Source organism: Haemaphysalis longicornis, unplaced genomic scaffold (genome assembly GCF_048455015.1).
Source record: "Haemaphysalis longicornis isolate Haplotype H1 unplaced genomic scaffold, Haemaphysalis longicornis Haplotype H1 scaffold_10, whole genome shotgun sequence".
Classification (NCBI taxonomy): Eukaryota; Metazoa; Arthropoda; class Arachnida; order Ixodida; family Ixodidae; genus Haemaphysalis; species Haemaphysalis longicornis.
The window spans coordinates 112,957,693-112,984,633 of NW_027526204.1; the positions used below are offsets into that span (position 1 = coordinate 112,957,693).

The following is a 26,941-nucleotide window of genomic DNA, read 5'->3' on the forward strand; positions in this document are numbered from 1 at the left end:
TTGTATGCTCCATTATTGTGAGGTGCTACAGTCCAAGTAGCAATATTCTTGATTTTAAGAAGTGATTAAAGGCTATGATTAGGGTAGAATGGATATGTAGTTCCAGGCTTGCCTAATCTTAATTATATCTGTGCTTGGCCGAATATTAGGACATAATTAACACTCCAGAAATAAACTTTGCCAGTCAATTGCGAGTGAATGTTCTTTTCCTGTCCTGACCCTGCTCAAGTTTTGAATCGTCGATGCAACGGTTTCTTTTTTTTTTTTTTTTTTGCTGCAGCGCCAATTAGTTCGCAATTCTGAACCTTGGCGAGAACTGTTTGCGGGCATGATTTACAAATCCAGATCAATGTCAGTATCAGGTTGATTTTTCATTGATACATGCAGGTCATTACAACGTCCCAGAATAATATAAACGTAATTCCATTTACGATATTGCGTGACGTTACTTCCCGAAATAGCAAAATTCTAACCACGACGAAACATTTCCGTGCCCCTGGCATGCTTTGCCTCAACTGTTGAATTTGCTTGTTAACAAATATGCCCCACTAAGTCTAGAGAGCCGTTTTGAAGCCTGTCATCAGCTGAATAGCGCAATAGACGCCAGCGATGTCAGTTATCCAAGCCCCCGCCCCCCCCCCCCCCCCCGTCTCTCCCCATAGAGTAATTCTGTGTGGAACTCTATGACCTCCCCCAAACGCGCGGGTTGTCGTCTGCTACCGCGCGCGTCCATCCGTAATCCTATCCAAGGCGCGGCAACGGCGTAGCAATCAGCCTCAACGATGTAGTTACCTATCTCACGGGCAGCTAGCATCACAGATTTTCATACGATTGTTATATGAAACTCTATGGCTAGCATGGCACGACTCAACGTTACTAGAAACGTTAGCTCGGGGCGTGGGGCGGGCATAACTCTATGGGTGCGGGTACGGCCGCGGCCAAAGCCCCTCGACTTTCCATGGTAACTAGCGCCGCATGTGGGCCGCGAGCAAAAACGCGCAATGTCCAGGCCTGGCCTTTGACCACGGGCACCCAGCGAGGAGCCCCGCGTCTCGTGGCCTCGCGTGGTGCACAGAAGTGGAGCGTTTGTTTGAATGGGTGCGGCGTTTACTTCCTTCGAACACCCGTGCCGCGGCCATGTGTCCAGAGGTTGTCAAAGCGTCACCCTAAACACGGAGCGCCTCTCAACGCGACGCCCGATCCGCCGCGTCCCGTCGTCGCGCCTCGAGCGGTTTCGGAAGTCCGGGGCGAAAGATCCCCTCCCGCGTCTGCGTGACGTCTGGGGTCGGCCAGGCCAATGGGATATTTGCTAAATACTTGCGAGTGCGGCGGTTTTAAAGGTCATGAACTCTAACCTTCCCGTGTCGCGGAGACTTCGACGCCGCTGCCGGCGGAGCTGCAAGCAGCGCTCGAGGGTACGCCCGCCTGGCGTGACGGCTCGCTTGGGGTCACACCGGCGGCGCTCAGGCAAGGTCAGTTGCGTGGTCGCCGTGCCCTTTGCGCTTGGAGGAAAGTCGCCCGTGCAACCTGTGACAACCGGCCCGCGGCAGAGGGCTCGAGGGGGGGGACGAGAGGTGCTGCGCTCTGGCCGCTCGTCGCCTCTTCTGACGACTACCGGCTGTCATCGGGCTACAACCACCACCGTTGTATCGCAGGTGAGTGATCCCACGTATACGCGCTTAATCAAACTACGCGCGCTCCGATCTCTACGTGTCTGCGCAGAATCGCAGCAGAATGTTGAGATCGAGGTCGTTTCGGTGTAAACCACTTCACTACTACAGCGCATTCCGTCGTCGTGTCAGATCGTGGAATCATTGCGATTCATATTGTAAATTTTGTTTTTCCCGATGCATATTCAAGAGCGCCTAGCTCCTCGCGGCATTGATCACCCTAGCGCCGATCAATCTGCATGTGTCAGCGAACTCTACCACGCATGCAAAGCGTCTGTCAACACGTCGATCGATTTTCAGTGCCAGCGTGAATGCCCCCCTCCGCATGCTAGCACGTGTGCCCGAAATTCGATCATCGGAAGGTGTTCGTTCGTAATTATTATTTCGCGGCCTCGTAGTACGCGTGTACGTGGGCGTGCTCGGGTTTTTCCTACTCATTTCTTGAAGCACATATCCGGTCTCGGAAACCATGCTAATGCGGCGACGCACTTTTTATCTCGGAGTGCCTCCGGCGTGACTTTTTCGACTCGCCGGTGTTCACTGTCTCCGTGCCGTTGTCGAAGCGACCTTTGACATTTTGCGGGGCTTCTTCTGACCGCACGTGAAGTGCTTCGGACGCGCTTTTTTTTTTTTTTCCGAAGCGAAAGTCGAAATGGCAGTCTCGACGACGCGCGCACGTACACTACCTCCGGGAGAAAAAATACCAAAAGACAGCCCGGGGCGGAGCGAGCTTTGCTTATTCAACGGAAGTAGAAGGAGCAACGCGCGCTGCCCTCTACAGCGCCGCTTCCCACCTTTCGTCGCAGTCTAGCTAGGGTCGAAGTCCCTGCCAGAAATAGTCGACTCCGCGCTGGCGCTTTGCTTCTCAAGAAAAGAGGCGAAGCCTGTTCTGTTTCGCATTCACTGTGGCAGCAGGAAGGGTTGTTTAATGCTCTTTTTTTTTTTTTTCGCGCTGGCACTGGAAATAAGTTGCGTTAAAGGGAAGGGGAACTGAAGGCTTCCGTTTTAACTTGGCGGAAGCTGGTAACACGTTGGGAAACGGTTTAAACGTGAACCGCTGGTCCGGACGTTAGGATGCGCGTTGTTTTATAGCGAAGGAGCGACGCCCGCAGTTCTCGGTATAGCGTAGCGGTGCGAACGCACCTGGCGCATGTAGGCGCGAAGCGAAACAGAATTCGCCAGCAGGCGATATTGCGAGCTGTTTGACGACGATTATCGTCTGGTGACGTGGTCAGTTTTGTGCCCCGTCGTCAGTGTCCGTCGCGAGAGCTTCACCGCCGCGCTCGACTGCCATTCGACGTCGGGGCACGGAGCCATGTCGGAAGGGGGGCCGAGGCGGACGACGCGCCTCGGCGCTCAAGCGACCGACCAGTCGACCTCGGCAGTCACTTTTATGCGTACTTCTACCTCTTTCCCCTCTTATTTATGTAGTTATTCCTTTTTTATTCAAAGCACGACGTGCCTTTTTTGTGTGCGCGTGCGTGCAGCGGTAGGCTTTCCTCCTTTCATATACCGTTCTGTCTCTCTCCTTTTCGGGGGAGGATTTACGTTTTCCTCCTCTTATTTCTTTTCTTTCGCCTTTTTTTTTTTTTTTTCAGGGAGGGGGGTGATGTGGTGTTCTATTCTCCTCTCCCACTTCTTGGTTTCGGATTCTTCGGTTACGAAACTCTACGTCGTAGTTCGCGGTGGGTGCATGCGTCAGTGCGTGCCGCGATGGTTGGTGCCGTCTGCGTGGCGTGGGGGGCCCGTGCTGCCGCTGCTGCTGGCGGCGAGATTATTAGGGGCGAGGTTTTCCACGGCCTTAGAGGAAGACAAGGCGCCGAGCGCTGCGTCGGCCTTGACCGATTTTAGAGCGCGGTTGTCCGCCGAGGTCGCGGGAGCGCCACGCAACCGACGCCTGCCTGCTGCCACATTCACAGCCGTCTGAATGGACCGGCTGACGCTGACCGACTCGTTTGCCGACAGCCCCCCGTTACGGCGCGCTCTCTCGTTTTTTTTTATTGTTTGTTTGTTTGTGTAAAGGTATACTTATACATGTTCGGGTACTCGACCTCCTCATTCATAAAATAAGCACAAAGAAATAACTGCGGCCACATATAATCACTGCCATCTTGTGGCATTGACCACCTATAGTGCGCAGTCCACTGTCAGTAATGAATTACTAAACATTGGTGACAGATTATTCAGTTGCTCACAGTTATTTGCCTCCTCGTTGAAAGAGTAAGCGCCAAAAAATATGTGCAGCCACTACGATTGATTGAGCGTGTAGCTGCTTGACCACACATTGTGCACGGTCTGCTTGCAATAATGAGTTATTATGCGCTGACAACTGAACGTTGGTGATGGGTTCTTCAGCAGGCGCTCACAATTACCTGATGTTTGTCATTTTAATTAGGCCAGACTGTGTCCAAATGCACGTGTTGAAAAGACGTGCGACATTGCTTGCGGGTTACGTCAGGTGCGTGGTAACGCGTGCCGCTGAAATTATGCCTAATGTCAGGCGCATTCTTGCATTTTCAACAGTTCTGCTGGCCGGATGTAATCAGTGGAGCCTTGCGCTGTATGCGAGGGAAGTGGCAAGCTGACAATAATGACTCAACAAATTGGTGATTGCTAAGCGAATTTCATGGCGGGATAATCACGATTTGTGCTTGGCTGTTAGCAAAAATTTGTCCGTCGTAATCATCATTTGCTTGTCACACTCACCATTATTGTCAGTGTTGATAAAATTCTGATGGTGATGCCGTATGCACTTGCTTACATCATGACTCTTATCGCCGTGACCAATTCATAAACAACTCATCACATTGAGCTACAAATAAATTAAAGAGGACGATCTCGATCTCTGTAGTCATGGACAAATGACATGCAAACACGAAAGTATGAACCGGAACATGCAAAATTGGAAAATGCTGTTCGTCGATGTCCAATCATGGCGCACAATTGGTATATTCAGAAGGCCACATTTCCCAACCTTGCTTTAGTAATTAAGCTACGCGTTAATTTGACTTGCATGTAAAGAAATCGTACTATTTGTGTGTTCTGGTTCATAGTTTCTTGTTCGCATTTCATTTGTCTATGACTGTACATGTCTAGTATGAGAATGGCACAGTGTATGTGTAATTTTTTTTTCTTTCTTTTTTTGTAGTATGTACAATCTTGTCAGTACATTTGGGTGACAAGGAAATAAAAGCGTACGATCCGAGAAAATGTTTTGTCCACGCTCAGGTAGTTGCAGCAAGTTGAGGTTTTGTGGGTACAATCTTGTCAGTACATTTGGGTGACAAGGAAATAAAAGCGTACGATCCGAGAAAATGTTTTGTCCACGCTCAGGTAGTTGCAGCAAGTTGAGGTTTTGTGAGTCTGACTGCTTATACACAAACATATCAGCAGGGCTCTGATAAATAGCCTACTTTAAAACTTCTTTTTCAGCAAATTGTTTGTTTATTTGCCTTCACTTTTTTCATGTGAGCTAGAGGACTCGCATATTTTGTTTTAGCCCTGAGATTGGGGATTGGATATACCTGATTAGTTTGGAATTGGATGAAAACGGTTGTCTGGGAACATGGCTGCTGTGACAAAAAAGAGTAAAGACGAAGAATAGCAATGCAGCTCTCTTTTTGCCAAAACAAAATACATTGTGAAAGGCAAAGTGTGTTGTTTTCGCTGGGAGATATGGCACCATGTTCCACAGGAATAATTTTCTAGTCTTCCCAGGCAGGCTTTGCATTGGTGAAGAGCAGTTTTATTTAATTTCCCGATAACCAAGCAAGTGCCATCACCGATCTTGGTTTTAAACAGTACCCAGTGATGCACCTTTACACAAAATTCCCGTGGAAGGGAAGGAGCCATTTTCTCAAACAAGTTTTAAAGGGATTCTGTTACTGGTGGAACACTCTGCACACGGCCGTATACACTCGTATAAACTGTATATACCCATATAACCTGTATATACCCGTATTACCTGTATACACCCGTATAACCCGCATACACCCGTATGACCTGTATACACACCTGAACTAAAACATGATGGATGTTCATTCTGTGAAGCGTTTCAAGATAAAGGTTTCACCACGCGTGATCCAATTTGAAAGTCTGTGTGAAAGGAGGATTCCTGTGCCCTTTCCCGACCAATTTTGATGTGCAGTGCCTTGGGTGAGTGGAGACGCGGCATGCCCGTCCCGTGTGCCTGTTGAGGAAGTCCCGCCAATGGCCTCGGTGGGCTCCCAGGACAGCGGGGATGTCAAGGAGGAGCGCCACAGCCCCACCTCTCTGGCCGGGGGATCGGGTAAGCCTGAGAGAGAGAGAGAAATAACATTTATTTACACATCCGGCGTGTGGGAAGTCCCCGGCCTCGCAGGGCGCGGATGTTCCCTATCTTAAGACTACGGCTATTAGAGTCCGATAGTCCCAGAGCCTAGACCTCGAGGATGTTGTGCTCCAACTAGGCGACAGGTACTCGGGTGCCTCCGCGCCCGTTAGACGGGTCGTCGGCTCTCTGTCTACCGTGCTCATCGCTGCACAGTGATTGCTGTGTTGACCACAGTTCTGCAGTGCAGACATTACAAGAATTAGGCGAATATTACGAGAATACTGTATTGAAAAATCTGTACTTTGACTTGTTTTATAAGAAAATGTAGCTATTGGCATCCTGTGTTGATATGTACCTTTCTTTTTTGTGTAAATAATTCCCTCTGTATTTCGCTGCTTTCTAAGTTTATATATATGTCGTTGCATGCTGATATGTTGTGTCGTGCTCACACCGTTACGCAAAGTGATGCGAGTGCTTCAAAATTTGTTGTTTTTTGTTTGCTCGGCTAGAAGTTGTACTGAATTTTTCTTTTCGTGTCTTGTAACTTTGTGTTGTTTTGGCGTCTTGTCTTTAACTTGTAACTTTGTAAAAGGTACACATAGGTACCCAATCAGGTACCTATGTGTACCTTTTGTCCCCGTACCCTTATTCTTTCTTTGTGAAATTAAACATTTTCTTTTTCTAAAAAAATAATGTCCTACTGAAACAGCATGATAACCACCGTAAGCAAGTTAGTGTGCGTCTTCCCAAGTTCCGATCGTTGAGAAAAATCATGCTCCTCCTCCTCGCAGACAATGGCAGCAGCCCCGGGAGTCCCGAGTCGGGCGACACCCAGGAGAACGGCAGTGCCCTGGGCGCGGAGTGGCTCGCCCTCCGTCTGCACGAACTGCAGGAGCCCCGAAGGGGTGGGTGCGGCGGGGGTGCGGTGTCGGTGCTTCCCGCGGCGGGAGTGGGGTCCCTGACGGAACAGTGTGTGGTGTGCGGGGACCGTGCGTCGGGGCGCCACTACGGGGCCGTCAGCTGCGAGGGCTGCAAGGGCTTCTTCAAGCGCTCCATCCGCAAGCAGCTGGCCTACTCGTGCCGGGGCAGCCGCGACTGCCAGGTCACCAAGCACCACCGCAACCGCTGCCAGTACTGCCGCCTGCACAAGTGCCTCGCCATGGGCATGCGCGCCGACTGTGAGTACCGCTTCCCGCGGCACCACCTGGAAGGGCAGTGCTGTTACTCGCACATTTTGGCCCGTTACCGTTGCAGCAGTACATGGAAGGTTGTTGTCGAGGGTGCAAAACTTTGCTTTGGGGGATTGGCCAAGAGACGTGGTGAAAAGGGTTTCACACCTCCTGCCCACTTATTGCTGGCTGGCGGAAATTCTGGAGGTTGGGTGAAACTTGGAGTGCGAATCAACAAGGGCAACAGAAAGACGACAAACACGAGCGCTTGTGTTTGTCGTCTTCCTGTCATCCTTGTTGATTCGCGCTCTAAGTTTTACCAAATATGCACCAACTTGCCAAGCGGTGTGTTCTTCTGGAGGGTAATTCATCCACTCAGGCGGTGCGTTGTTTCTCAGGGGATCGTCAATACCATTTTGCAAGCAGTTGGAGCACGGGACGGTATTACTGTGACAAAACGCTCATCCTCAAGAACATGTACTAGAGGCATAAGTCAGGTTCACACTCCACTCGTGGAGCCTTTGGCAACTTTGTGTGGAAGGAAGCGCCTGGATAATTCCAATTGTAGCCTGCTATCGTCTTGTCTTTTTCTCCCGACAATGGCATGCCACGGGCTAAGGAAAATGAGTGTCGTAGTGCGTGGCATTCTGGAGAGACCCATATTGACTTCCTTTCGGGATTGTGCACTCACAACTCAGCCAAGAAACAGCCACCGAGGGCATTACAGGTTATGCCACACGTGTAAACACCGCGTGCGTCTGCCTCGCACAATGACAGTGCTTGTGATTTTTGAACATTACTGTAGAAAATTGCTGGGCATTCGATATAAGCTTTCAACATCCGGTTGCTTCACCTGTCCTCATCTTGAAAAAGGGGCGAACTGCCATCCAGCTTTGCTGTTCGAATCAGTGCTCCATGCTTTTTCACAAGTTGGGCATTAGAGATGCGGTAAACTCATACTACACAAAATTGACGACCCATAAGTCCTACTGTGTGTCACTAGAGTTTGCTCTCTCGGTGTTGGTTTTTCGTGGAGGCATCAGGGTTCACAACGTTAGTAGAGAGGCATGCCTGTTGTACTTAGTGTATTATTGGTGACAACTATAACGGGAAAGCTGAAGGTGCGTTTGAACAGCTCACGGCATGAACTTTTTTAAAACCCTGCGCTAGGATGCGGTGTGTGTGTGTATCTGTGTGCGTGGTGGGTCCATGCCCTGTAACAGTTCCCCGTCTCCTCTCCCCGCCTGCACAACAACAGCCATGCCCCCCCGCTAATGCGCGCTGCTTACTTCTGGTTGTGGGTATGTGTTTGCGGTGGTGCTGGGTGCTTTGGCCAACACACGTGCACACGCCCTTTGACCCGGCCACCTGACCCTTCCCCGACCCCGTCACTGCGACCTTGCCCCACCAACCCCCTGCTGCTGCCACTGCTGCTGCCTCTTCCCTTGCACCCAGCTGGTGATGGTTCCCCTGCTGTGTGGCTTTCGTGCCACAGCTGGACAGGTCAGTGTGCACACTTGCGGCTCCATTAAACGCGTAAGCATTTCTGTGTCCGCCTGCGGCCCTTGACATGCCACACTTCCCTAGAGAGGAGAATGCAATAATAAAACACCCTGGCCTTCATATCCTCGTATAAGGCCACCTATGCGGCCCCTGGGAAAATGTCGTTGCAGTCGTGCATTTGTGCGTAGAGGTAAAGATTACTTTGCAGGTGTCTGCTTGTGCGTTATCGAACAATGCCCACTTGGGATTTTCGGCACATTTTTTTGCAATCGTGAAGCGCTTTTAGCCTATAGCGTTTGTGGTCATGAAATGTAAAGCCCTGAAAAAACAAGGTCGCAAAACTTGATGCTGACTGGCTAACAAGTAACAGTGGAGGTTATTATATGGAGGGGAGGCCTTGGTGCCGGTTGGCTTATGTGTGAGAGAGTTTGTTAGAACATGAAGAGGAGGAAGGTGACAGGAATGCGGAAGCGGTCGAGAGGAAGGAGCATGTCTCGCATTTTCAAACGCCCGCCCGTATGTATGAGATTTCAGCGCACGTAAAAGATCCCCAGGTGGCCAAAATATATCCGGAGCCCTCCACTACGGCGCGCCTCATCGCCTGCGTTGCGTCGGCACGTTAAACCCTTCAATCAATCAATCAACTTCTCGCATTTTCCACATGTACGAGTGGCATCTCTGTATCGCTACAATGAGAGCCTTTCAGGAGGCCATGGTCATGTCCTTGATCTCTGGCTCCTGTTGCAGCTTCGTCTATGCTCGTACTTCCAGGCATGCTCTTCCCAAAAATATTGCGCAAGGCAAAATGGTTTGCTTTTTTCTACAGTTGGCTTTGCGAGTTTCTCCTACAAAGTATTCGAATGTAGCTGTGAGAATTACTTGAACGAATAAATCTTTTATTTTGGGACTTCCTTGAAAATGGAAAAGGGGTCTCTTAGCACCATTACCACACCACCTTTTTTCCTTTGTAGGTGGCAGTGATGTACTTGGTTCTTGCAAATTGTCAGCATCTTTCTGCTTTACTAGTTCTACTCTCAGTGTCAGAGTCGATCTCCATTAGAGTTTTGCACGGGCTTCCGCCTTCCCAAAAGCCCAGGCTCAGGCCACTCGAGTAACTGTTCACCCAGGCTCGGGCAGAGGTTCATCTCTGGGTAGCAATTGCACAAACCGGGTTCAAGTGACACAGCACCGGTCCTTTTTCTTTTTAACTGTTTTTTCTATTCCCTTAAATTGTTTGTTACCAATTTCTTTTCATAACATGTGATGCCTTTTTTTTTTTTTGCCCCTATTTTGAGCAATCGAACGGAAAATGATAGCTGTGACGTTTGGGACAAGAAGAGTGGGTCAGGGAACAAACGCGTGTTAAGCACATATTAGTAGAAATTAAGAAGAAGGAATGGGCGTGGGCAGGACATGTAATGCGAAGGCAAGATAACCGTTGGTCATTGAGGGTAACAGAGTGGATCACTAAAGAAGGCGAGCATGGCAGGGGGTGGGAGGAAGTTAGATGAGCAGATGAGATCAAGAAGTTTGTGGGGATAAACTGGTCGCAGTTAGCACAGGACCTGAATAATTGGAGATTTTAGGGAGAAGCCTTTGCCCTGCAGTGGGCGTAGATATGCTGATGGTGATGTCTATTTATGGCACATTTGTGAATTATAACCAAATTTCGGGTGGGTTTACTCCCTTAAGCCAGTTCCAGCTTTTGGTTTGCATTTTTCAATCGTTTTCTTGCCCATTTGGGGTTGTGTTGCCTGTTCAAAGTTGTTTCTGCCAGTTAGTGTTAGTATTACTTAGGGTGCTCTTGGTCTGCTTTAGGTAGGTTTCTGCTGTCAAACATGCCTGAAGGAGGCGTGGGACCCCATGGGATATGGATATAGAATGCAGCGTGGCCAAGCTGGGCCAGGCTTGCGAGATGAGGTTATGGTTTTGGGCCGGGGCCGGGGCCCATTGATAAATTCTTTGTCGGGCCAGGCCGGACCTGCTGTGATAAGCACCAGTCCCGAGCTGAGCCCAGGCCCATATTTACTTCCCATGCATGGCTCTATAATCTCTATCACATAGTCATCCTCAGAGTTGCCAATTTTTTCCCACTGTGCCATGTTTCGGATGTCCTCTGAAGCCTTTTTGCTCTGTTTTTTTTTTTGTTGTTGTTGTTGTTTTTGTTTTTTTATGCATGCATGACTCGGTTCAGGACGTGCCATCTTGCGCCTATTTCTGTTGTACTCAAGCTAGGTGGTTTCATCCATGAAAACACGCTGCCCATTTTGAGCGTAGTTCAAAGCAGCTTGCTTGACACCTGTTCAGCTTGAATTGCACCAGCGTTCGTCAAAATTTTTAGAGGCAGCAACCGATGCACTTCATTAAAAAGAAAATTGAATTTCTTTCTCTTTACACACAATTTGCGGGTCATTGCAGTTTATGGATGCTCTTTTTACCTTGTGATAGAGAAATTGTAAGGAAGCAGCAGCGAGCATTTACCGATGCATTTACTATTGAGGAGAAAGTCACAGGCCCCTCACGGGCATGCATCTTTCGCTTCCCCAGCGTGGTGTCATGTTTCAGGATTAGGGATAAAATGTGTGCTTTTTCAGAGCTAGTGAATAAATAATTTACTCCAGTCTTGCTTCGTTTTTTTTTTTTTTTACTACCAAAAATTACTTTTAAGAGTAGCTCTTTAAAAAACAAATAATGCATGCAAGGTAAAAAAAAAATGTTCCTCTAGAAAAGCATTGAGGCTACAGCATAAGTGCAATTGAATTGTTCGAAATATAAACAAAAGAGTGTTGCAATGCTGAAGCACCGTCATTCAACAAGCTGTGTCATCCTTTGTGTCTCTTGCCTTCATCTTTTTGGCGTAACCATTTGTTTCTCATCTTCTCGTGCTCCTGCACATGCACATTTCCTTTTTTGTGGTGTAATCACAATGCTGAAACTAAACCTGCGTTGGAGTTGCGCATTTGGCTTTCTTCTCTTGGTCTCTCATCGGGAGTTACCTTCTTTTGCCGCAAGGGCTGTATGGAGACGTTTTCGGGACTTATATATGGCAATGCAAAGTTGTTTGTTGCACTTGTGCAATGCATAATACTACACTCTATTCCACTCCAACACTACACTGTAATGCACCAGTGTAGTACACTAGTGGGATAGAGTGTAACATTAGTGTAACACCAGTGTGAAGTGCAGCACTATTACATTAGTGCAAAAGCAACGCTGCAACGGCAAGCCGAGTCCAGCTCTTCCTCCTCTGGGTACTCAGGGAAGCTGTGTTATTGGCGGGCTGCGTTATTGGTACTAACGTGTGGGTCAGTTGTGGCTAATCTTGCAGGCCACAAAGTTTTGTGTCGTTTGTGTAATTGAATATCGCTGTTTTGAAACATAAAGATTTAGTGCATTTGCTGCCTTATAACCCTTGGTCTGCAACCCTCTTGATGAGTTCTAAAGCAAATCTGCCTTTTAAAAAATTATGCAATGTTTAGACCTGTACAAGTGATTTATAATCACGAGGAAATAATTTATAATCATGACGTTAGAAAGGCTTTTAATCTCAGTTTGAAAGCAGCGTTTTGTTTCGGGCCACTCTGTGGGGGCATTAGTGCTATCAAATGCTTGGTTACTGGTAAGTGTAGCACCGCGAGAAAAAAAAAACATGGCTCTCGTTCTAATGTACCTAGTGCAAGACAAATTTTTTTCACATTTGGTTGCTTAGCATAATTTTTTGCTTCGCATGTTAACAAGAATTTGTGTACAGTAGGAACATCTTTAATTGCTGTTTGAAGACAATGCTTGTGTAGCCTTTCCAAAGGCAGTGGTTTGTGTGCCAGCTTAGTGTGGAATTAATAAACTAGTGCTAGTCACGTGATTCTCTGTCTTCACGGTTTGCGTCAACTTTCAGTCCACACCGCGCAGACATGACAAAAAGCATTGCGGGCGGAAAGTCTGCAGTTCCTTTTATTATGGCATCATTTTCAAGTTGCCAATATAGCGCATGAACTGGAAACTTTTATTTCATTAACATCAAGTAAGAGCATGGTTAAGTGAGCCATTTAGCAATAAAAAGAGATCATTTGACATGGCAAATCTAACCAAACCATGCCGTTGCTTGGTCTGCGTAAACAGGAATATATTTTTCCATTAAAGTTTTGTTTTCCTATTATATATATATATACATAGCTGCATTCATTGCTGACGGCAAACGTTGAATAATTTAAAGCTACTAGTTATTTGAGCTCTCTCATGCATCAGCTCATCTTTGCACACTTGTGGCGTGATTTGGAGCCTGTCAAGCTGAGCTTGCCTTGACTTGTTTTTACAGCCGATTTCCCATTTTTCAAACACCATAAAAAAAAGAAACCTTTCAATCTTTGTTGACATTAGAAGCAGTTGGTTGTGGGCCAGTGAGTGGGGATGGTTCGTTACTTCATCTGAAGCAGAAAGGACGGACATACACAAGCACCGCAAAACGGTACGTCTGTTAGCGCTAGTGTACGTCTTATTCTTCCTACTCGTTCCCTCTATTCCACAAGGCCAGAGAAAGGCAAGGATGGCGAAAAATACGAATACACGTTTGGGTGCATCTTTCAGCGCTTATGTACGTCTGCTCGCTGTCATACCATCCCTAGATAAAGTCACGGATGCTTGTTAGTGACTGTGGATTGCAGTGCTGAGCGCCTTGTTCCCTATTCGTGCAGCGGTCCAGTCGGAGCGCAAGCCCAGCGCGGACTCTGCTGCGAGCCGGGCCGAGAAGGGTGCCAGCATGGTGCTCACCTCCCTGGGCCTGTCCGGCCACCCGGCCAACCTGGCTGTTACTGGGGTGCACCGGCAGACGACCACCCACCCGGCAGGGTCGGCGACGCACCCCGATCACCAGGTACGGCCGCGGCTTTGCTGTGTCCGCACCGACATCATCACCTGCTTGCCTTGAAAGGGTGTTTCACGGCATGCGCACTCGCACTGCGGTGAAGGCAGCAGAGCAGAGTTGTCAGCAAGGGAAACTATTGCAACGTCGGCTATGATTACGATGATAGCTTGTGAATACTTCATGAAGATCTATGACAAATCTATGACAGTGGGAGCATAAGTTGCAAGGCAGGTGCTAATGCTCGGTAATGTTCGTTCTGAATTGTCTCGATTCTCATTAATTAAGCCTTGGTCAAAAAAATTGCCAGGAAATCAATTTGATGTTCTATTTTTACTTGTAATTTACACGTTCTGAGCAAAATACTTAAAATTTAACTTCTTGTCAATATTGCTGTATTTACTCAATTCTAGGCATCCCGTTTTTTTCCACGATTGCGATGCCCAAAGTGAGGGGGTGCTTAGATTAAAAAAACACCAATTAGCCCCCCCCACACACACGCACACACGTGCACACTTTTTTTGCGCCAGTATGTCGGCGGGACGGGTGCAAGGAATAATGTTCCATTTGGCAAACATTCAAGAGAAAAATATGTACAGACATGTGGAACACAGTGCTTACGTCTAATACTTAGTCACTCTAGTCACTACCACTTGAGTCCGTTTCACCGTTTGAGCTGCCGTTCTCTGTATCGTACAGCAGGTCGTCTTCTGTGCTGTTGAAGTGGTTTGTAATTGAACAATTCGTAAATGACCGAGCGACAACATCAACTTGGACCCGCTAACACGCGTCCGGAATCCACCTTGCTTAAAAAAGGGGGTGTTAATTAGATTTGCGTACAGACTGTTTTCCAAAATTTTGTTGTGAAAGTAGGGAAGGGAGCTTAGAATTAAGGGGTGCTTAGAATCGCAAAAATACGGTGCCCCATCATGAATACGTATTTTCGGGTGAAAATTCACGGGAATGTTTTTCAAGCTTGGCGAGGCCTTTATAGCTAGAGGCCATTTAAGTGTGGCATTTGCTGGCCATTGCCTTCAGCCAAAAGCATTAAAGTAAGAAGGCAGCAATACAAGCGCAAATTTTTTTGGTGGATATTTCACCGGATATGCCACAGTCATGAAGTAAGCAAGAGGTCGTACAATTTCAGGCATGTGAAGTGAAATACCCAAAACTTTTTTTATTCATGGAACACGCTACTAACTTCGGGGTTCTTACAAGGTTCGTGCTCAGTATTATTGCGACGGGACTTTTACGAATTTTTTCCTGTTAATTGATTCTAAGCATTTGCCTTTGCAACTTCTGGTTCGAGGAATGGCAAGAGTGAAATAGTTATTTCAAAGCAGACAATTGTTGAATGCTTTCATCGTAGTATTGGCCCCGAGGCACGGACAAGTGACATTGTCAGTACCATGAGGGAATTACACTTTCGAGGAGGCCAATCGGTGTTTGGCGCTTTGAAATATTCACGTATCCAAACGATGGGTGTTGCATTAATTGCGCGACAGTGGAGTATCTGTAGGGGAAAGAGTGGTGACTGCTGCTAGCTGGGTGCACACAAGTGACTGGAGCAGTGCTAGCCGAACAAATGACACCCACCTTTATTGGTCGCAACAGTAATGTCAAGCATGGCATGCTTCACCCTGACCAGTATCCAATTTGTGTAGCGGTGCAAGTTTGTCTGCCAACTTAGTGCGCGTGTTAACATCCTGTGTGCTGTTAATGCTTGTCTTTGTGTACAGCTGTCTGTGCACGTGCTCGAACGTGGTATGGTAATACCATCTTAGTCGTGACTATCCAGGTGTGCTTCTAGAGGGCTGATCTCTCTCCCCCCTTCTCTCTGCAGAACTCCAAAGGTGGGGCCAACAGCAGAGACTGCCTGGGGCAACTGGGCAGCAGCTGGGCTCCCTGGGACGAGGATGGGGAGGACCCGGCCGACGATGAGTCTCTCTCAAGTTAGTGGTGGCGCCCTCTCTCACTCGCACTTCTTCACTGCCGAGGAATAACCGGATGACAGAGGGTGTGATTAGGAGTGGCCTCTGTGGGCTGACTGCTATTCTCGAGACATCGCAGTTAGGTAGGGGAGTGCTTTTTCCTTGTCTACGCTGCGAGTGAGTACACAAGAACTATTTGGGCATTTGAGAGAAGAGCGGAGGATGTAGTTTAGGGAAGGCCAACTCAGTATTCAGACCCTTCTTACGGCGTCTCCAGCCTTCAGGTCCCAAAACCAAAGATTGGTGACAATTGGGACTGACCAAAAAGTCACTGAATAAACTCCTTGACTGCAATTGTGCTTGTGATCTTTAGCACTTATGCGCATCTTTGCCCTGCCATCTGCATGCACAAGTGCATATGCTTATTCCTCCCTTCCGTGGCATTTCCCTCTTTGTTGATCAGGTTTGTTTTCCGCCCAGCCGTGTTTGCCGAATTGCGACCTCCGACCTTAGTCTGACCTCTGCCCTTTCCCTCTCCCCCGTTGGCAGGGTCACGGCTGAGCCCCTCCGTGGGGGCAGGAGGGGGGGGACCCCTGATCTCAGAGGAGCAGGCGCAGTTCCGGGTGACTCTTCCCACGACCCCGTCGGGCGGGGCCCTCAATGTGCACTACGTGTGCGAGAGTGCCTCCCGCATCCTCTTCCGCTCCCTGCTGTGGACACGCACCCTGCCCGCCTTCGAGGAGCTGCCGTGAGTGCCTCGGTCCTCCTGGTCAAGTCATTCCACTTCATGCGGCTACCACAATATTTCCTTTGTCCCACTGAGGGGTGAGATGGTACACCCTTTGTCAAAATTTTCTAGGCCAAAACTAAGCCTACTGGGCCCCAAAGAATTCAAAGAGTAAGTTTTACCTTGAAGTATTGCAAAATTGTTTTATAACATTAAGAAAGAAAGGTGTTTTTTTTTTTTTTTTTTTTTTTTTGTCTAGCATTCTGGCATAAAACATTTCACCCTTGCTCGTGACGTAAGCTTCTACATCGACTTATTTGCAGCCTGCGCAGTTTGGACTTGGCCTAGAAAATTTTGACTAAGACTGTACCTTCCCTTGCAAGCAGTGTGTCATGTTGCAGAATCAGGGGGCGGAATTGTGACTGCCGTTATGACTGAAATGTCATTCAAGAGGGCTGCGGCCGTCAACTTCGACGTAGACCCGACGAACCCTCAGTTTCGCTTCCCGGCTCCCCCGCCTCTCCTTTTTCGTCCAGGATGCCGCTGCAGCTGACACTGGTGGAGTCGGCGTGGAGCGAGGTGTTCACCCTGGGTCTGCTCCAGTGCGCGGAGCAGATGCAGCTGCCCACGCTGCTGTCCACCGTGGCCGCCCACCTGGGCGCCGCCACTAAGGGGGGCAGCCCCTCTGCGGCGGCCGACCTCATGCCGGGCTCCCAGCGGGCCCAGGTGGCCGAGCACGTGGCCGCGCTGCAGCGGCTGCTCACGGCGGCGCAGCGGCTGCGGCCCGACGACCACGAGTACGCCCTGCTCAAGTGCCTCGTCCTCTTCTGCCCCGGTGAGCGAGCGTCCCCACTCACTTTTCCCTAGATATTCCCCAGGAATGATCCCTGGAGCTTCCCTAATTAGTTTTCCCTAACCACTTATCCCTAGACATTCCCTGGTCACTTTGCAGGTTGAAGTTTGAAGTGTGCAGCCTATGTCGCTGCGGTGACTGAGACACTGCGCTGTTCAGTGTGAAGTCATGGGTGCGGCTTCCAACTGTGTCAGCCGTTTTTGAAGGGACAAGAAAAATGAAGGAAGCTCACACTAATGCGTAGGACTTGAAGCCAGCAATGCTGTACGCAACCTTCACAACCATCATGAAGGTTTTAAGGTTTAAGTCCACGATTGCAGCTGATTTGCTTCTTCTTCGCTGCTGCAATGACCTTTACTCCATCATGCGTGTGAGCTTCCTTCATTTTTTTGAAACTGATAATCATTGGACATCACCTTGGAGGGGCGTACGCTATGACACGTCTTTCTTGCTCCGAGCATGTGTTCCCACGATTACGGTGAAGTGATTGTTCTTTCTTTTTTTTTCCCCTCCATATTGTGGTTAATCTCTCTCAAAGTGGGTATGCTTGGCTTCCAAACGTGTGCCAGGGACACTGGGCGGTCGCCGCGAGGCACACAAGCGCTCAGCATTTTCTTGGGTTTTTTAAACTGCCGAGCGGTCGCCGCGATGCCTGCGCTCGGCAATTTTTTTTGTATTTTTAACTGCGCACACTTGCACAATTGTTGCAGGTAGTCAGATTCTGGTGGGAGAAGGGAGAGTGGAGGACAAGCTTCATTGCGACCAATTTATTTATTCCATGAATTTCCGAACAGAAGAAACGTGTGTGGCTCGTTTCGAGTCAAATTGACCAAGAGGACTGACTTTCTGCATGCACTGAAAACTGTTATGGTGAGCCAGCGAGTAATACAGATTCTGATGAAGCCAGCGCACAGTGGCATAAGTACCGTATAGTTTATTGTTTCCACTATTGTATAGGTTACACTAGCATATAACAGCCATTCTTTTGAAATTTTTTTTAGGTTATTCACACCGTTGTACGAGTAGAGGTTGTACAAAGTCTGGTAGATGAGCTGCACAGCCTGTAATTTTGGAAGAAAAGCTGGGATTTATATACTGGAACTGTACGAGAGAAATACAAGGATGATATAGCGGTGTCTCAAAGTGTATACAATAATTAACTTGAAGCGAACGCATACGAGGAAGTGAATGTGCCACGATGTGCCTTTTAGAGTCAGGCTCAGTGTACTACCATTCGTGCCAAAGTGTGAATAAATTTCTGAGGAGAAGTCTATGAAAAGATGCACAGCCAAACTGTTTCTTTTTTTTTTTTTTTTAATATAGAACATTGCTTGTTTACATAATTCTTCGAATGCAAAAATCATTGCATATTTACACATTCAGGTCGGGTGGAAGACTCCGCAGTAACATTTCACGGCGTGCTGCTAGACCCAGAAACTACGGAACAATTTAACGTTAAAGTGTGTTCTTAATTGTCATTGTTGTGGCTTACCGGTTTAGGCTTTACTCCGCCAAGGAGAAGGTATCGCTACAGTTGTAGCCACAGTCCGTTCACTTTTTCTAGAGTGGTCCATCTGTCTCTCAATTTTTCTATTTGCTGAGATGCAAAACAAGTGTGGCTTTGCGTGTGACACTTTGGCTCATGTCGGAGACCTTTAGGCCATGGAAACAATCTGTCACTCGCCGCTACGTCGCACCGCATAACCCAGTTGTATGCTCAACACCAATTGAAAAACAGACACCGACCACAAGCGTTTATAAAAACAACAAAAAAAGATGTTTCGGCTCTTGTACGGGAGCCTTACGGATTTGTACGTACGGATTTGTTAACAAGGCTTCCGTACGGGAGCCAAAACGTCCGCTTTTTTTTTTTTTTTTTTTCGTTTTTATGAACACTTGTGGTTGGTGTCTGCTTTTTAATTGGTGTCATGCATTTCCCTGGCCAAACAGGCTTCCACTGTAGGCTCGGCGAGTAAGACGTCCCTGTTTGAAAATCTTCCAGACCGGCCGAGGCTCGGGCCAGAGTGGTGCGCGCGCCTGGAGCAGCTCCAGGAGTGTGCCTGCCGGGAGCTGGAGTTGCACTCGGGCGGCCCCAGTGGCGCCTGGAGCGGGGGCCGGCCGCACCGGCTGCTGCTGCAGCTGGCTCCCCTCAGGGCCCTCCAGCCTGGCATGACGGAGGACCTCTTCTTTGCGGGTCTTATCGGAAGCGTGCGCATCGGCAGCATACTGCCCTTCATTCTGCGCATGGACCCTCAGCAGCTCGAGCGAGGTAACCACGTGGCGAGGGGCACACATTCCCCCGAATAGCACTTTTCACTTCCACAGTAGCGGCACAGGTGGTAGCCTGTGCTAATTCTTTGTATTAGCTTGCAATGCTAGGAGGCGACATTCCGTTCCCAGATTGGTACAAGCCCACCCCTCCCTTTGTACACCCAGTGCTATCTACTGGTTCATTTGGAACACTCCTTCCATTCTTTTGAGCAATCGCTCAATCAACTCTGCTGTTCGGCCTTGGTAACCTAGGGGTAGAATATCGGGTTTTAGCGTGAACAGCTTCAGCTCGAGCCTCAGAGATTCTCATTTTTTTCTTCAAGAAATTCCAAAATTTTTTTGCCGTAAAATGTTGTCTTAGCTCCATTCTAACGCATTATTTTTATAAATAAGTGTGGTTTGTTATCCTATAGGTTGGCTTAAAGATGGACCGCAGCGTATCAACGAGATATTGATGCTGGGAAGCATGTAATTACAGTTTCTCTAAATCACATGCTTCACCCTGCATGGATCGTTAGTTAAATAATAGCCAGTGGCGACTTTTTAAAGTTGGTAGATGAGCAGTTGATCTCTGCCGCACGCGACCAGCATCGCCGTTTTTCCAGCAAAAGTGTTTCTTGCACAGTAAAACCTGTTCCGTGATTTATTGCCGACTACAGTACTAAATGTGGGCAGTCTAGCCAGACACGGTAATAGATGGCTAGGCGACAGGAATTCGGAATCTTGCTGCCACAAACACGAGTGCAAACACAGGCTGAAGTGTTCAAGGGTGAGGTTTGTTGGGTCATACACACAGTGCTCAAAATGCCTGTCTGTAACAGCGAGTTCTGCTTCAACTGGCTGCACTTTTAAAGTTCTTGCACAACTTTTCGGACAAGTGGTGGGATCGCAACCGGTTTGCTGAGGCTTCACAGTACCTCTTAGGCCAAGACGGCAAAAGGTCGGAAGTACAGGAAGCTGCGTTGTAGACAAGTGCATTTGTGTCTGTGCATGTCTAAGAAGACTGGAAAAATGTTGTCTTGTTATCTATCATGGTCTCTCACTGCCGTCCATAGCTCCACTCAGTTCCAATGTGGGGAGCCTCACACTACCTACCTCATGCATGTGCGAGACTTAACCCGTTAAAGGTCGAGGGTCGAATTTTTTCGCCAAATGCGACCCCCCAGGGTCGATTTTTTTTTTATTGCTGATTTAAATTCTTTGGATGAATCTATTTAGAGAAAAAATTATCGTAATTTTTTAAGCGTAACCATTAGGTGACAAAAAAATCTTTTGTGTTCTTACATACATGTGGTTTATTCATGAGTAACACAAGCAAAATTCTAAATAAAAACGAGAGAGTAATGAGCCGGCACCTTTTGAGTGAATCAAAATCAGATAGACATCAGTAGAGAGTTTTAGCTAACTGTTTTTGACGCTCCGCTATGCACCCAACTGCCCGCTAAGCACAACCGGAGCGTCAGCGGCAGAAAGGCTTCTAGGTAAGCGATAACTGTATCCCTCGACGGGGAATGATTCGCGTCACTGGTCGTGCCCTGTGTGTGTGCAAACCAAAACGTCATCGCAAACTTAAAGATGCGAATTGGAATTTGGTCGCTCAAGTAATGTAAACTACCGTGTTTAGTGTCTTATTTCACCTTTTTAATACAATGTAGTTGCTTGCACGGTATAATGGTTCTAAATTATTTTAAGTAAGCCGATAAACTTTGGAATAGCCAAGACAAGGCTGTTTTTCTCGGCGCTACATAGGAGCAGCCCTGCGCTTTGGTCGGCGTTTTTCGCTTCCCTAGCACCTTTGCATATTCGAAGGACCTTCGCGATTTCGTCGCTCGCGCTTCCACTAAAGAAACGGAGTTCGCGGGAGCACGCTTGCATCGCGGGGCAGCTGCTGTGACGGTCCGCTAAGAGGCCCCGGTTAGCAGAGCGTCGCCCCGCTCCGGTATCGCCACTGGCAGCCTTGCGCGCCACGCATGCGCAATGGCGCTCCCGCTAGCTATTGGAGCGGAGCAGGCCGTCAGAAACGGTCGGCTAAAACTTTCTAGTTTCGCAGGCACAAAAAGCGGGAAGCGCCCGGAGGACGATACTGAAACCAGCCGCTGCGCCTGCACACGCGCGGCCGGATGCGCGAGCTATAGACAGTGCACCACTCCTAAAAAATACAAAAAAAGGAGAAAAGAGCTCATCATTTTCGCAGGCGCTTGGTCTGTGGCAGGCGCAAGAAGCGAGAGGCGCCCGATGGGCGTAAGGGGCCTTAGGTGGTTGATACGCAGCGCGCCCCCTCGTTACCGGATGCACAGGCGATAGCCGGCACGCCGCGGAAGTAAATCATAAAAAAATAAAAAGAAGTGCCATCGGCACAAGAACATAATTTGACGTATTTCCGCAGTGTGGCAGCACATGCCAAGCAAGAGAATGTGGCGAAAAAGGTGCACTTTTTAAACATACAAGCGATGACGTACATGTACGTTATTATTTTGAAGGTGTTTGCAGAGGACGTACATCTACGTCTGTGACCCTGAAAGGGTTAAGGGGAGACACTGGTCTTGACAGTTATTTTTTAACCTATGCACTTGAGATTTACACATTGAGCATATTTTAGCATCCTGAGCACTAATGTGCAGTAAGTTTTCGTCTATGAGGTGTAATATTAGTGCTGTGCAGCATGTTATGCCACTCCGTTTTGGGCGATTTTTCATTATCTACCTATGAAATACTCTAATAGATTTTATCCCTTTGTGCCCTAGAAGGACCAGGGAGTGCAACTATACCTCAGCAGTAATGTTAGCATTGTTTCTGCAAACACTGTAAACTTCGTAAATGTCAGGGCATCAATTACCAATGTTTGCGTAAAACTAACCGCATACAATCTTGGGCCAGCAAAAAGAAATTGTACAGTTTTGCATTTTATTGCGCTGCTCAGTTCATAAGCTTTCAAATACAGCAAGAATGATACAAATCGAACCAGTACATCTCAAGATATTGTACCCGACAGCTGACCATGTGGGAACAAAATTGGTTCTGAGAAAACAGGGCACGAAGTTTGGAAACATCGGCAAAAATTGTAATTTATGCGACTTCAAAGGGCGGCAGCTTTGTGAATACTTATGATACAGCTATGATATTTTGCAGGTACATTCTTTGGTACCTGTATACTGCAAATAAAATTAATACAGAAAATTGATTTTTTTTTTGGCAAATTTTCGGTCCTCAAGACCAGTGTCAACCCTTAAATAAATGAAAGCGAAAAAACAGGAATGGGGCAACGATTAAGCTGATGCAGAAAGGGTACAAACATAGCGAAAATAGCACAAAGCCTGAACATCGCCAGAGCTTAGCAGAGGTGTTGCGGAGGCCTTTGGCAAAGACTATTTGCAGGGGCTGTGGAGAGGGAGGGCATTGTGTAGCCAAAGTTATCAAGTGCAGAAGGGATTGTGCAGCTCGAAAGAGATGCACCATCGTTCACGCTGGCTTTCTTGCCACCTGCACAAGTCTGCCGTGGAATCCAGATTATCGCCTTACACCAACTGCTCGATCCACTACAGCACAGTTATCAGAGAGAGATCTTTATTCATCATTATCTTGCTTATTAGAAGTTACAACGTTGTCTACAATTCTCTCTGCCAGTGAAACCCCAAATTCATTTGGAAGGTGCCCTTGGGCTGGTCAGTCTGCTGTTTCATAAACTCTTACTCCATTACTGCTTATTCATTGTGCCCCGATGGTTCTGTAGTGCTTGTCTTTGGCAGCAATAGCAGAATCAATGCCTTGCTTGGTTCATTAAAGGAGCTGCGAAAGCAAAATACAACTTGATTCTGTTTGAAAGAACTGCCGCGTTTGTTCGGTTATAAGGCGGCCACGATTATAAGGCGAGGGCACAGTTTAGAGATTAAAAAAAAATCGCCATATATACAGTAATCCCTCGTTTCAACGAAGTCAGCGGGACGGCCAGAAATTTCGTTATAAGCAGTGTTTCAATACAAGTGACAACTCGATAAAAGCTAAATCATTTGAGCTTTAAAGGGGCACTGACACAAAATTTTGAAGGCGAGACAACTTCGGAGATAGATTGGTGGGAACACATATACATCATATGCAAAATATCAGCGGCGAATACAGCCTAGAACATATTTAAAATCAATTTTAAAGTATGCGAAACGCAACCGAGCAGCCAGCAGAGGACCACGCGCAATCGACATCCCGAGGATATTGTGTAAATAAACAACATCCAACACGTCACGAGTTTGTGTTTGCCGCTTCCGCACTTCCGGCGTTTTTCGCCAGCTCGCCCGGCTCGCCGCTCCAATCGGAGGGCCGGAGGGCGGAGCTTCTGCTCTCGAGAACGAACGACCCGATCGTTGGCGGCGGAGGCACCGTGATTTCGTCAGCTCATCGGGCAGCTGGCCGCGACTGAAGTTCTACAGCGATTCCAGGCACTCTGGATGCGAAAACGCGCCGGAGGCACGAAAAGCCCACTGAGCTAGCCGCACAGTCGCTGTGCAGGCGGCGGCCACGGCCGCGAAGTGGCCCAGGCCGGCGCAGGTAGCTCGAGTGATAGCTTGCTACCGCTGCACGAAATTGTCCCCAAGTCCCGACCATGATGGCTTACATGAGAAAGGAGTTAATGATGCGATGGCGGGTTGCATTAAAAATTGTCATCTGCACCGCTTACGAGAGCGGCACTCGAATATCCGCCGCAGTGCTAAGCCGAACACATCTGTAGGCGGACCTGTAGGCAGACCGGCCGGCTGCTCCCAGCGCGCGTCTTGCCACCCACCGTCTCGAGCGTCGCGCGTCGTTCTTTAGCCGCGGTAGCATTTGCACTCGCAGCGCCTGCGTCACATCCACGGTCGCTTTTTAATTAAGCGCCTCACGAGATCAGTACGTGGGGGCATTCGCAGAAACTGCCGTCGATGCGGATTCGACAGTGCTACGGCGACTCTGCTCTGTGATATCCCTCCGACGGTCACGTGGTCAGCTTTGTTAACACAAAATCCACAAAATCCATCATTTCGCGGCAGTCGCTGAAACCGAAACTGCGACTGGCCGCATTGAAAATGCCTCTAATTAAACAACCGTCGCACGCTGAAGCAAATGAGGCTTCTACAGGTTATAAGTAGGTCACTAGCTACTTATCGCAACGAAAAAAACAAGATGCAAAATTTTTGTGTCAGTGCCCCTTTAACTGCGCCACACTTACGAGGAATTAAAGCACAATGTATTCAGTGAAGGAAAACTTTATTCAGGTGCAAAAAAAGTAGGGAGCTTTGGCTGTTTCAAGTTCTTGCTGGGCGCGAGCCACCCCTGCTCCAACTTGGTGAAGCATTGCGTGACGCTGCTGTCGCCGCGCATAAAAGTAGCAGTGGCGGTGGCCACTACTTTTATAGGAGACGTGCGGGCGTCACAGAATGTTACGCGAGTTTCGCGCTGGAAAGTGCCGCAAACAGACTGGCTCGAGTTTGAGGTTGTGTTTGTTGAGGTAAAAAAAACGATTAACCACTCATTGTGGGTAGGCAGCGCAATCATGAAATCGGACCGGTCTTGCACTAGGGGCTTCGCATGATCACTAGGCGATTTTTTCCTGAGCTGTGCAGCCGTTAAGTTTGCAACACCCGAGTTTTTTGATGCCCCGTTGTCGATGACACTGCTGATTCTATGGAACGAGTGCCGGTGTTTGCGCACCACCTCGTTCACGCCATTGACCGATGTCTACGAACAATATTCAATGGGCCTGCCACGCATTTGGATCGTTTGTCTAAAGTCGGATGGGAGGAAACGAGCTTGACCGGCTCGAGAAAATTGCCGGGGAAACACCAGCTTGCGCTGACCCGCCATGTTGACAGCCTGACTCGCCGCCGCCGCCGCTCGGCGACGCCTCCGCTCACCACTTCGCTCTAAGTGGGTCAAGCTCTTCATGCGCTTTGAGTAATGCGGCCCAAAATGCATGTGTTTGAGTTGGGACCAGAAGAAATTTTGAATAAAGCGACGTTTCAAATAAAGCGATTTTGTTATAATGAGGGATTACTGTGTATATATATATGTATATATATATATATATCGCATAAATTCATAGTCTCAAAGTCATACCCCACGTTATATTTGAAGCTCAGTATATAGCGCGGGGTGTGACTTTGAGACTACGGATTTTGGGCAAAAAGACCTTGCCTTATATTCGAATAAATACGGTAACCCTTATTCCGAATACAAGACATTTTTTTAACCAAATCAAGAAATGCAAGGAATATTGATAACCTTCCAAATTTCGAGCTACAGTGACGTAATCTGGGCTAGTACAAAACAACTTATGGCGGGTCTCTCGATCATAGTCTCGATCGCGGAACCTGTGTCGCCATCTTGCGGAGGCGCGTGACAACTTATGGCGCTTTCGAAACAAACCATAAATGAGTGAAGGATATAAGGCGCTATCGGTGCATCGAAATCCGTGTTGGTTGCGTGGCTCAATCGGTAGTGCGCCCGGCACTTGCCGTTCCGCCCGCGCCGTCATGGGTTCGAATCCGGGCGCCGGAAACTGTTGTTTCTTTTATAGTGTAGTGGCCTGGCTGCGGACTAGGCCGAACGCCGCGTGACATTGTGAGTTACTAAAATGCTATGCATTTAAAACAGTTTTCAGTGTGTTAAGTGCACGTTTGCAGTCAAGCGATACGATCGAACTGAACTAGGGGCCCCGCTACACTCGCCCAGTCACGTCTCTTGGCAGCAGCTCAGGTTGGCAGCTGCCGATCACACAAATCCGGGACGTCATAGCCGGGAAGTCGCCACTGCTTCATATGACTTGTTTAATATCTCGATTATTTGTGTGAAGTTTGCAATAAAAATGGTATTGCTATCAGGCAGGGACGTCTCTTTACGGACAAAACTTCTATTTTGTCTAAATCACACCTTTAGCACCTTGATCTACTCTGCATTAACCCTTCAGGGTCAATGACGTGCATCCCCTGAAAACACCTGCAAAATGACGTACGTCATCACTTGTGTGTCCAAATAGCATGCCTTTTTTGATCATTTCTCTCACTTGGCATGTGCTGCCACACTACGGAAATAGGAGAAATCTCTCTCTCTCTCTCTCTGCTTTACAACAGTTTCGTGCACTCGCGAAACTTTTTTAGAATTTTTTTGTGTTACTCATGAATAAACCACGTGTATGTAGTGACAATTTTTTTGTCCCTTTTTGGTCACCCTAAAAATATTAATTTTTATCTCAAAATAGATTCGTCCCAAATATTTAAATTAGCAATAAAAAATATTGAATAAAAAATATTGAAAAAAAAAAACATTTGTCAAAAAAAAAAAGTTTGACCCTCAAAGGGTCAAACCCCTGAACTGCAAGCTTTTGTTTGCTTCCATACTGGCCAAAAGTTTGCAGTGCTTGCGTAGTGCAAGCATCTGCTCTTGTTTTCTTATCTTCCCTCCTTCAGGCATGAAGTCCGATGGTGTGAGCTGAATGGTGCTTTTACTGGAGACACGGGGTGCCTTCCTCCGGCGGTGGCCTGGAGTGCCTTGTTTGAAAGTCGTCGCGAGTCCGGTGATATACTCAAGTCGAGCGCAGAAAATAAAAGAAAGAGCGAGGCCCCACACACGGGGGCCACATCATTTTCAGAAACACACTTCTCTGAACGTGCGTTCTATTCC

General features: G+C 48.0%; 1 protein-coding gene across 2 annotated transcripts; it reads left to right on the forward strand.

The window, feature by feature from the left end:
- Nucleotides 1-1,004: 1,004 nt before the first annotated feature.
- LOC144159139 (nuclear receptor subfamily 2 group C member 2-like) lies at nucleotides 1,005-26,916 on the forward strand. 2 transcript variants are annotated; one of them, XM_077690441.1, is made up of 10 exons: nucleotides 1,005-1,655; nucleotides 5,818-5,958; nucleotides 6,774-7,160; nucleotides 8,607-8,654; nucleotides 13,346-13,524; nucleotides 15,356-15,464; nucleotides 15,993-16,191; nucleotides 16,707-17,005; nucleotides 19,026-19,292; nucleotides 26,728-26,916. In XM_077690441.1, the coding sequence occupies exons 2-10, from the start codon at nucleotides 5,880-5,882 to the stop codon at nucleotides 26,751-26,753; spliced, it is 1,593 nt and encodes a 530-aa protein (XP_077546567.1). In that variant the 5' UTR covers nucleotides 1,005-1,655; nucleotides 5,818-5,879; the 3' UTR covers nucleotides 26,754-26,916. The 2 variants fall into 2 exon arrangements, with proteins under 2 accessions (XP_077546567.1, XP_077546568.1); XM_077690442.1 differs by lacking the exon at nucleotides 8,607-8,654 and having other exon boundaries at nucleotides 1,007-1,655.
- The last annotated feature ends 25 nt before the right edge of the window (nucleotides 26,917-26,941 follow it).

Excerpts from the sequence above, each read along its gene's own strand:
- LOC144159139 (XM_077690441.1), top strand. The coding sequence starts at position 5,880 with ATGGCCTCGGTGGGCTCCCAGGACAGCGGGGATGTCAAGGAGGAGCGC. Across the intron at positions 5,959-6,773 it reads CTCTCTGGCCGGGGGATCGG|ACAATGGCAGCAGCCCCGGG; the intron begins GTAAGCCTGAGA and ends TCCTCCTCGCAG. Across the intron at positions 8,655-13,345 it reads TTCGTGCCACAGCTGGACAG|CGGTCCAGTCGGAGCGCAAG; the intron begins GTCAGTGTGCAC and ends CTATTCGTGCAG.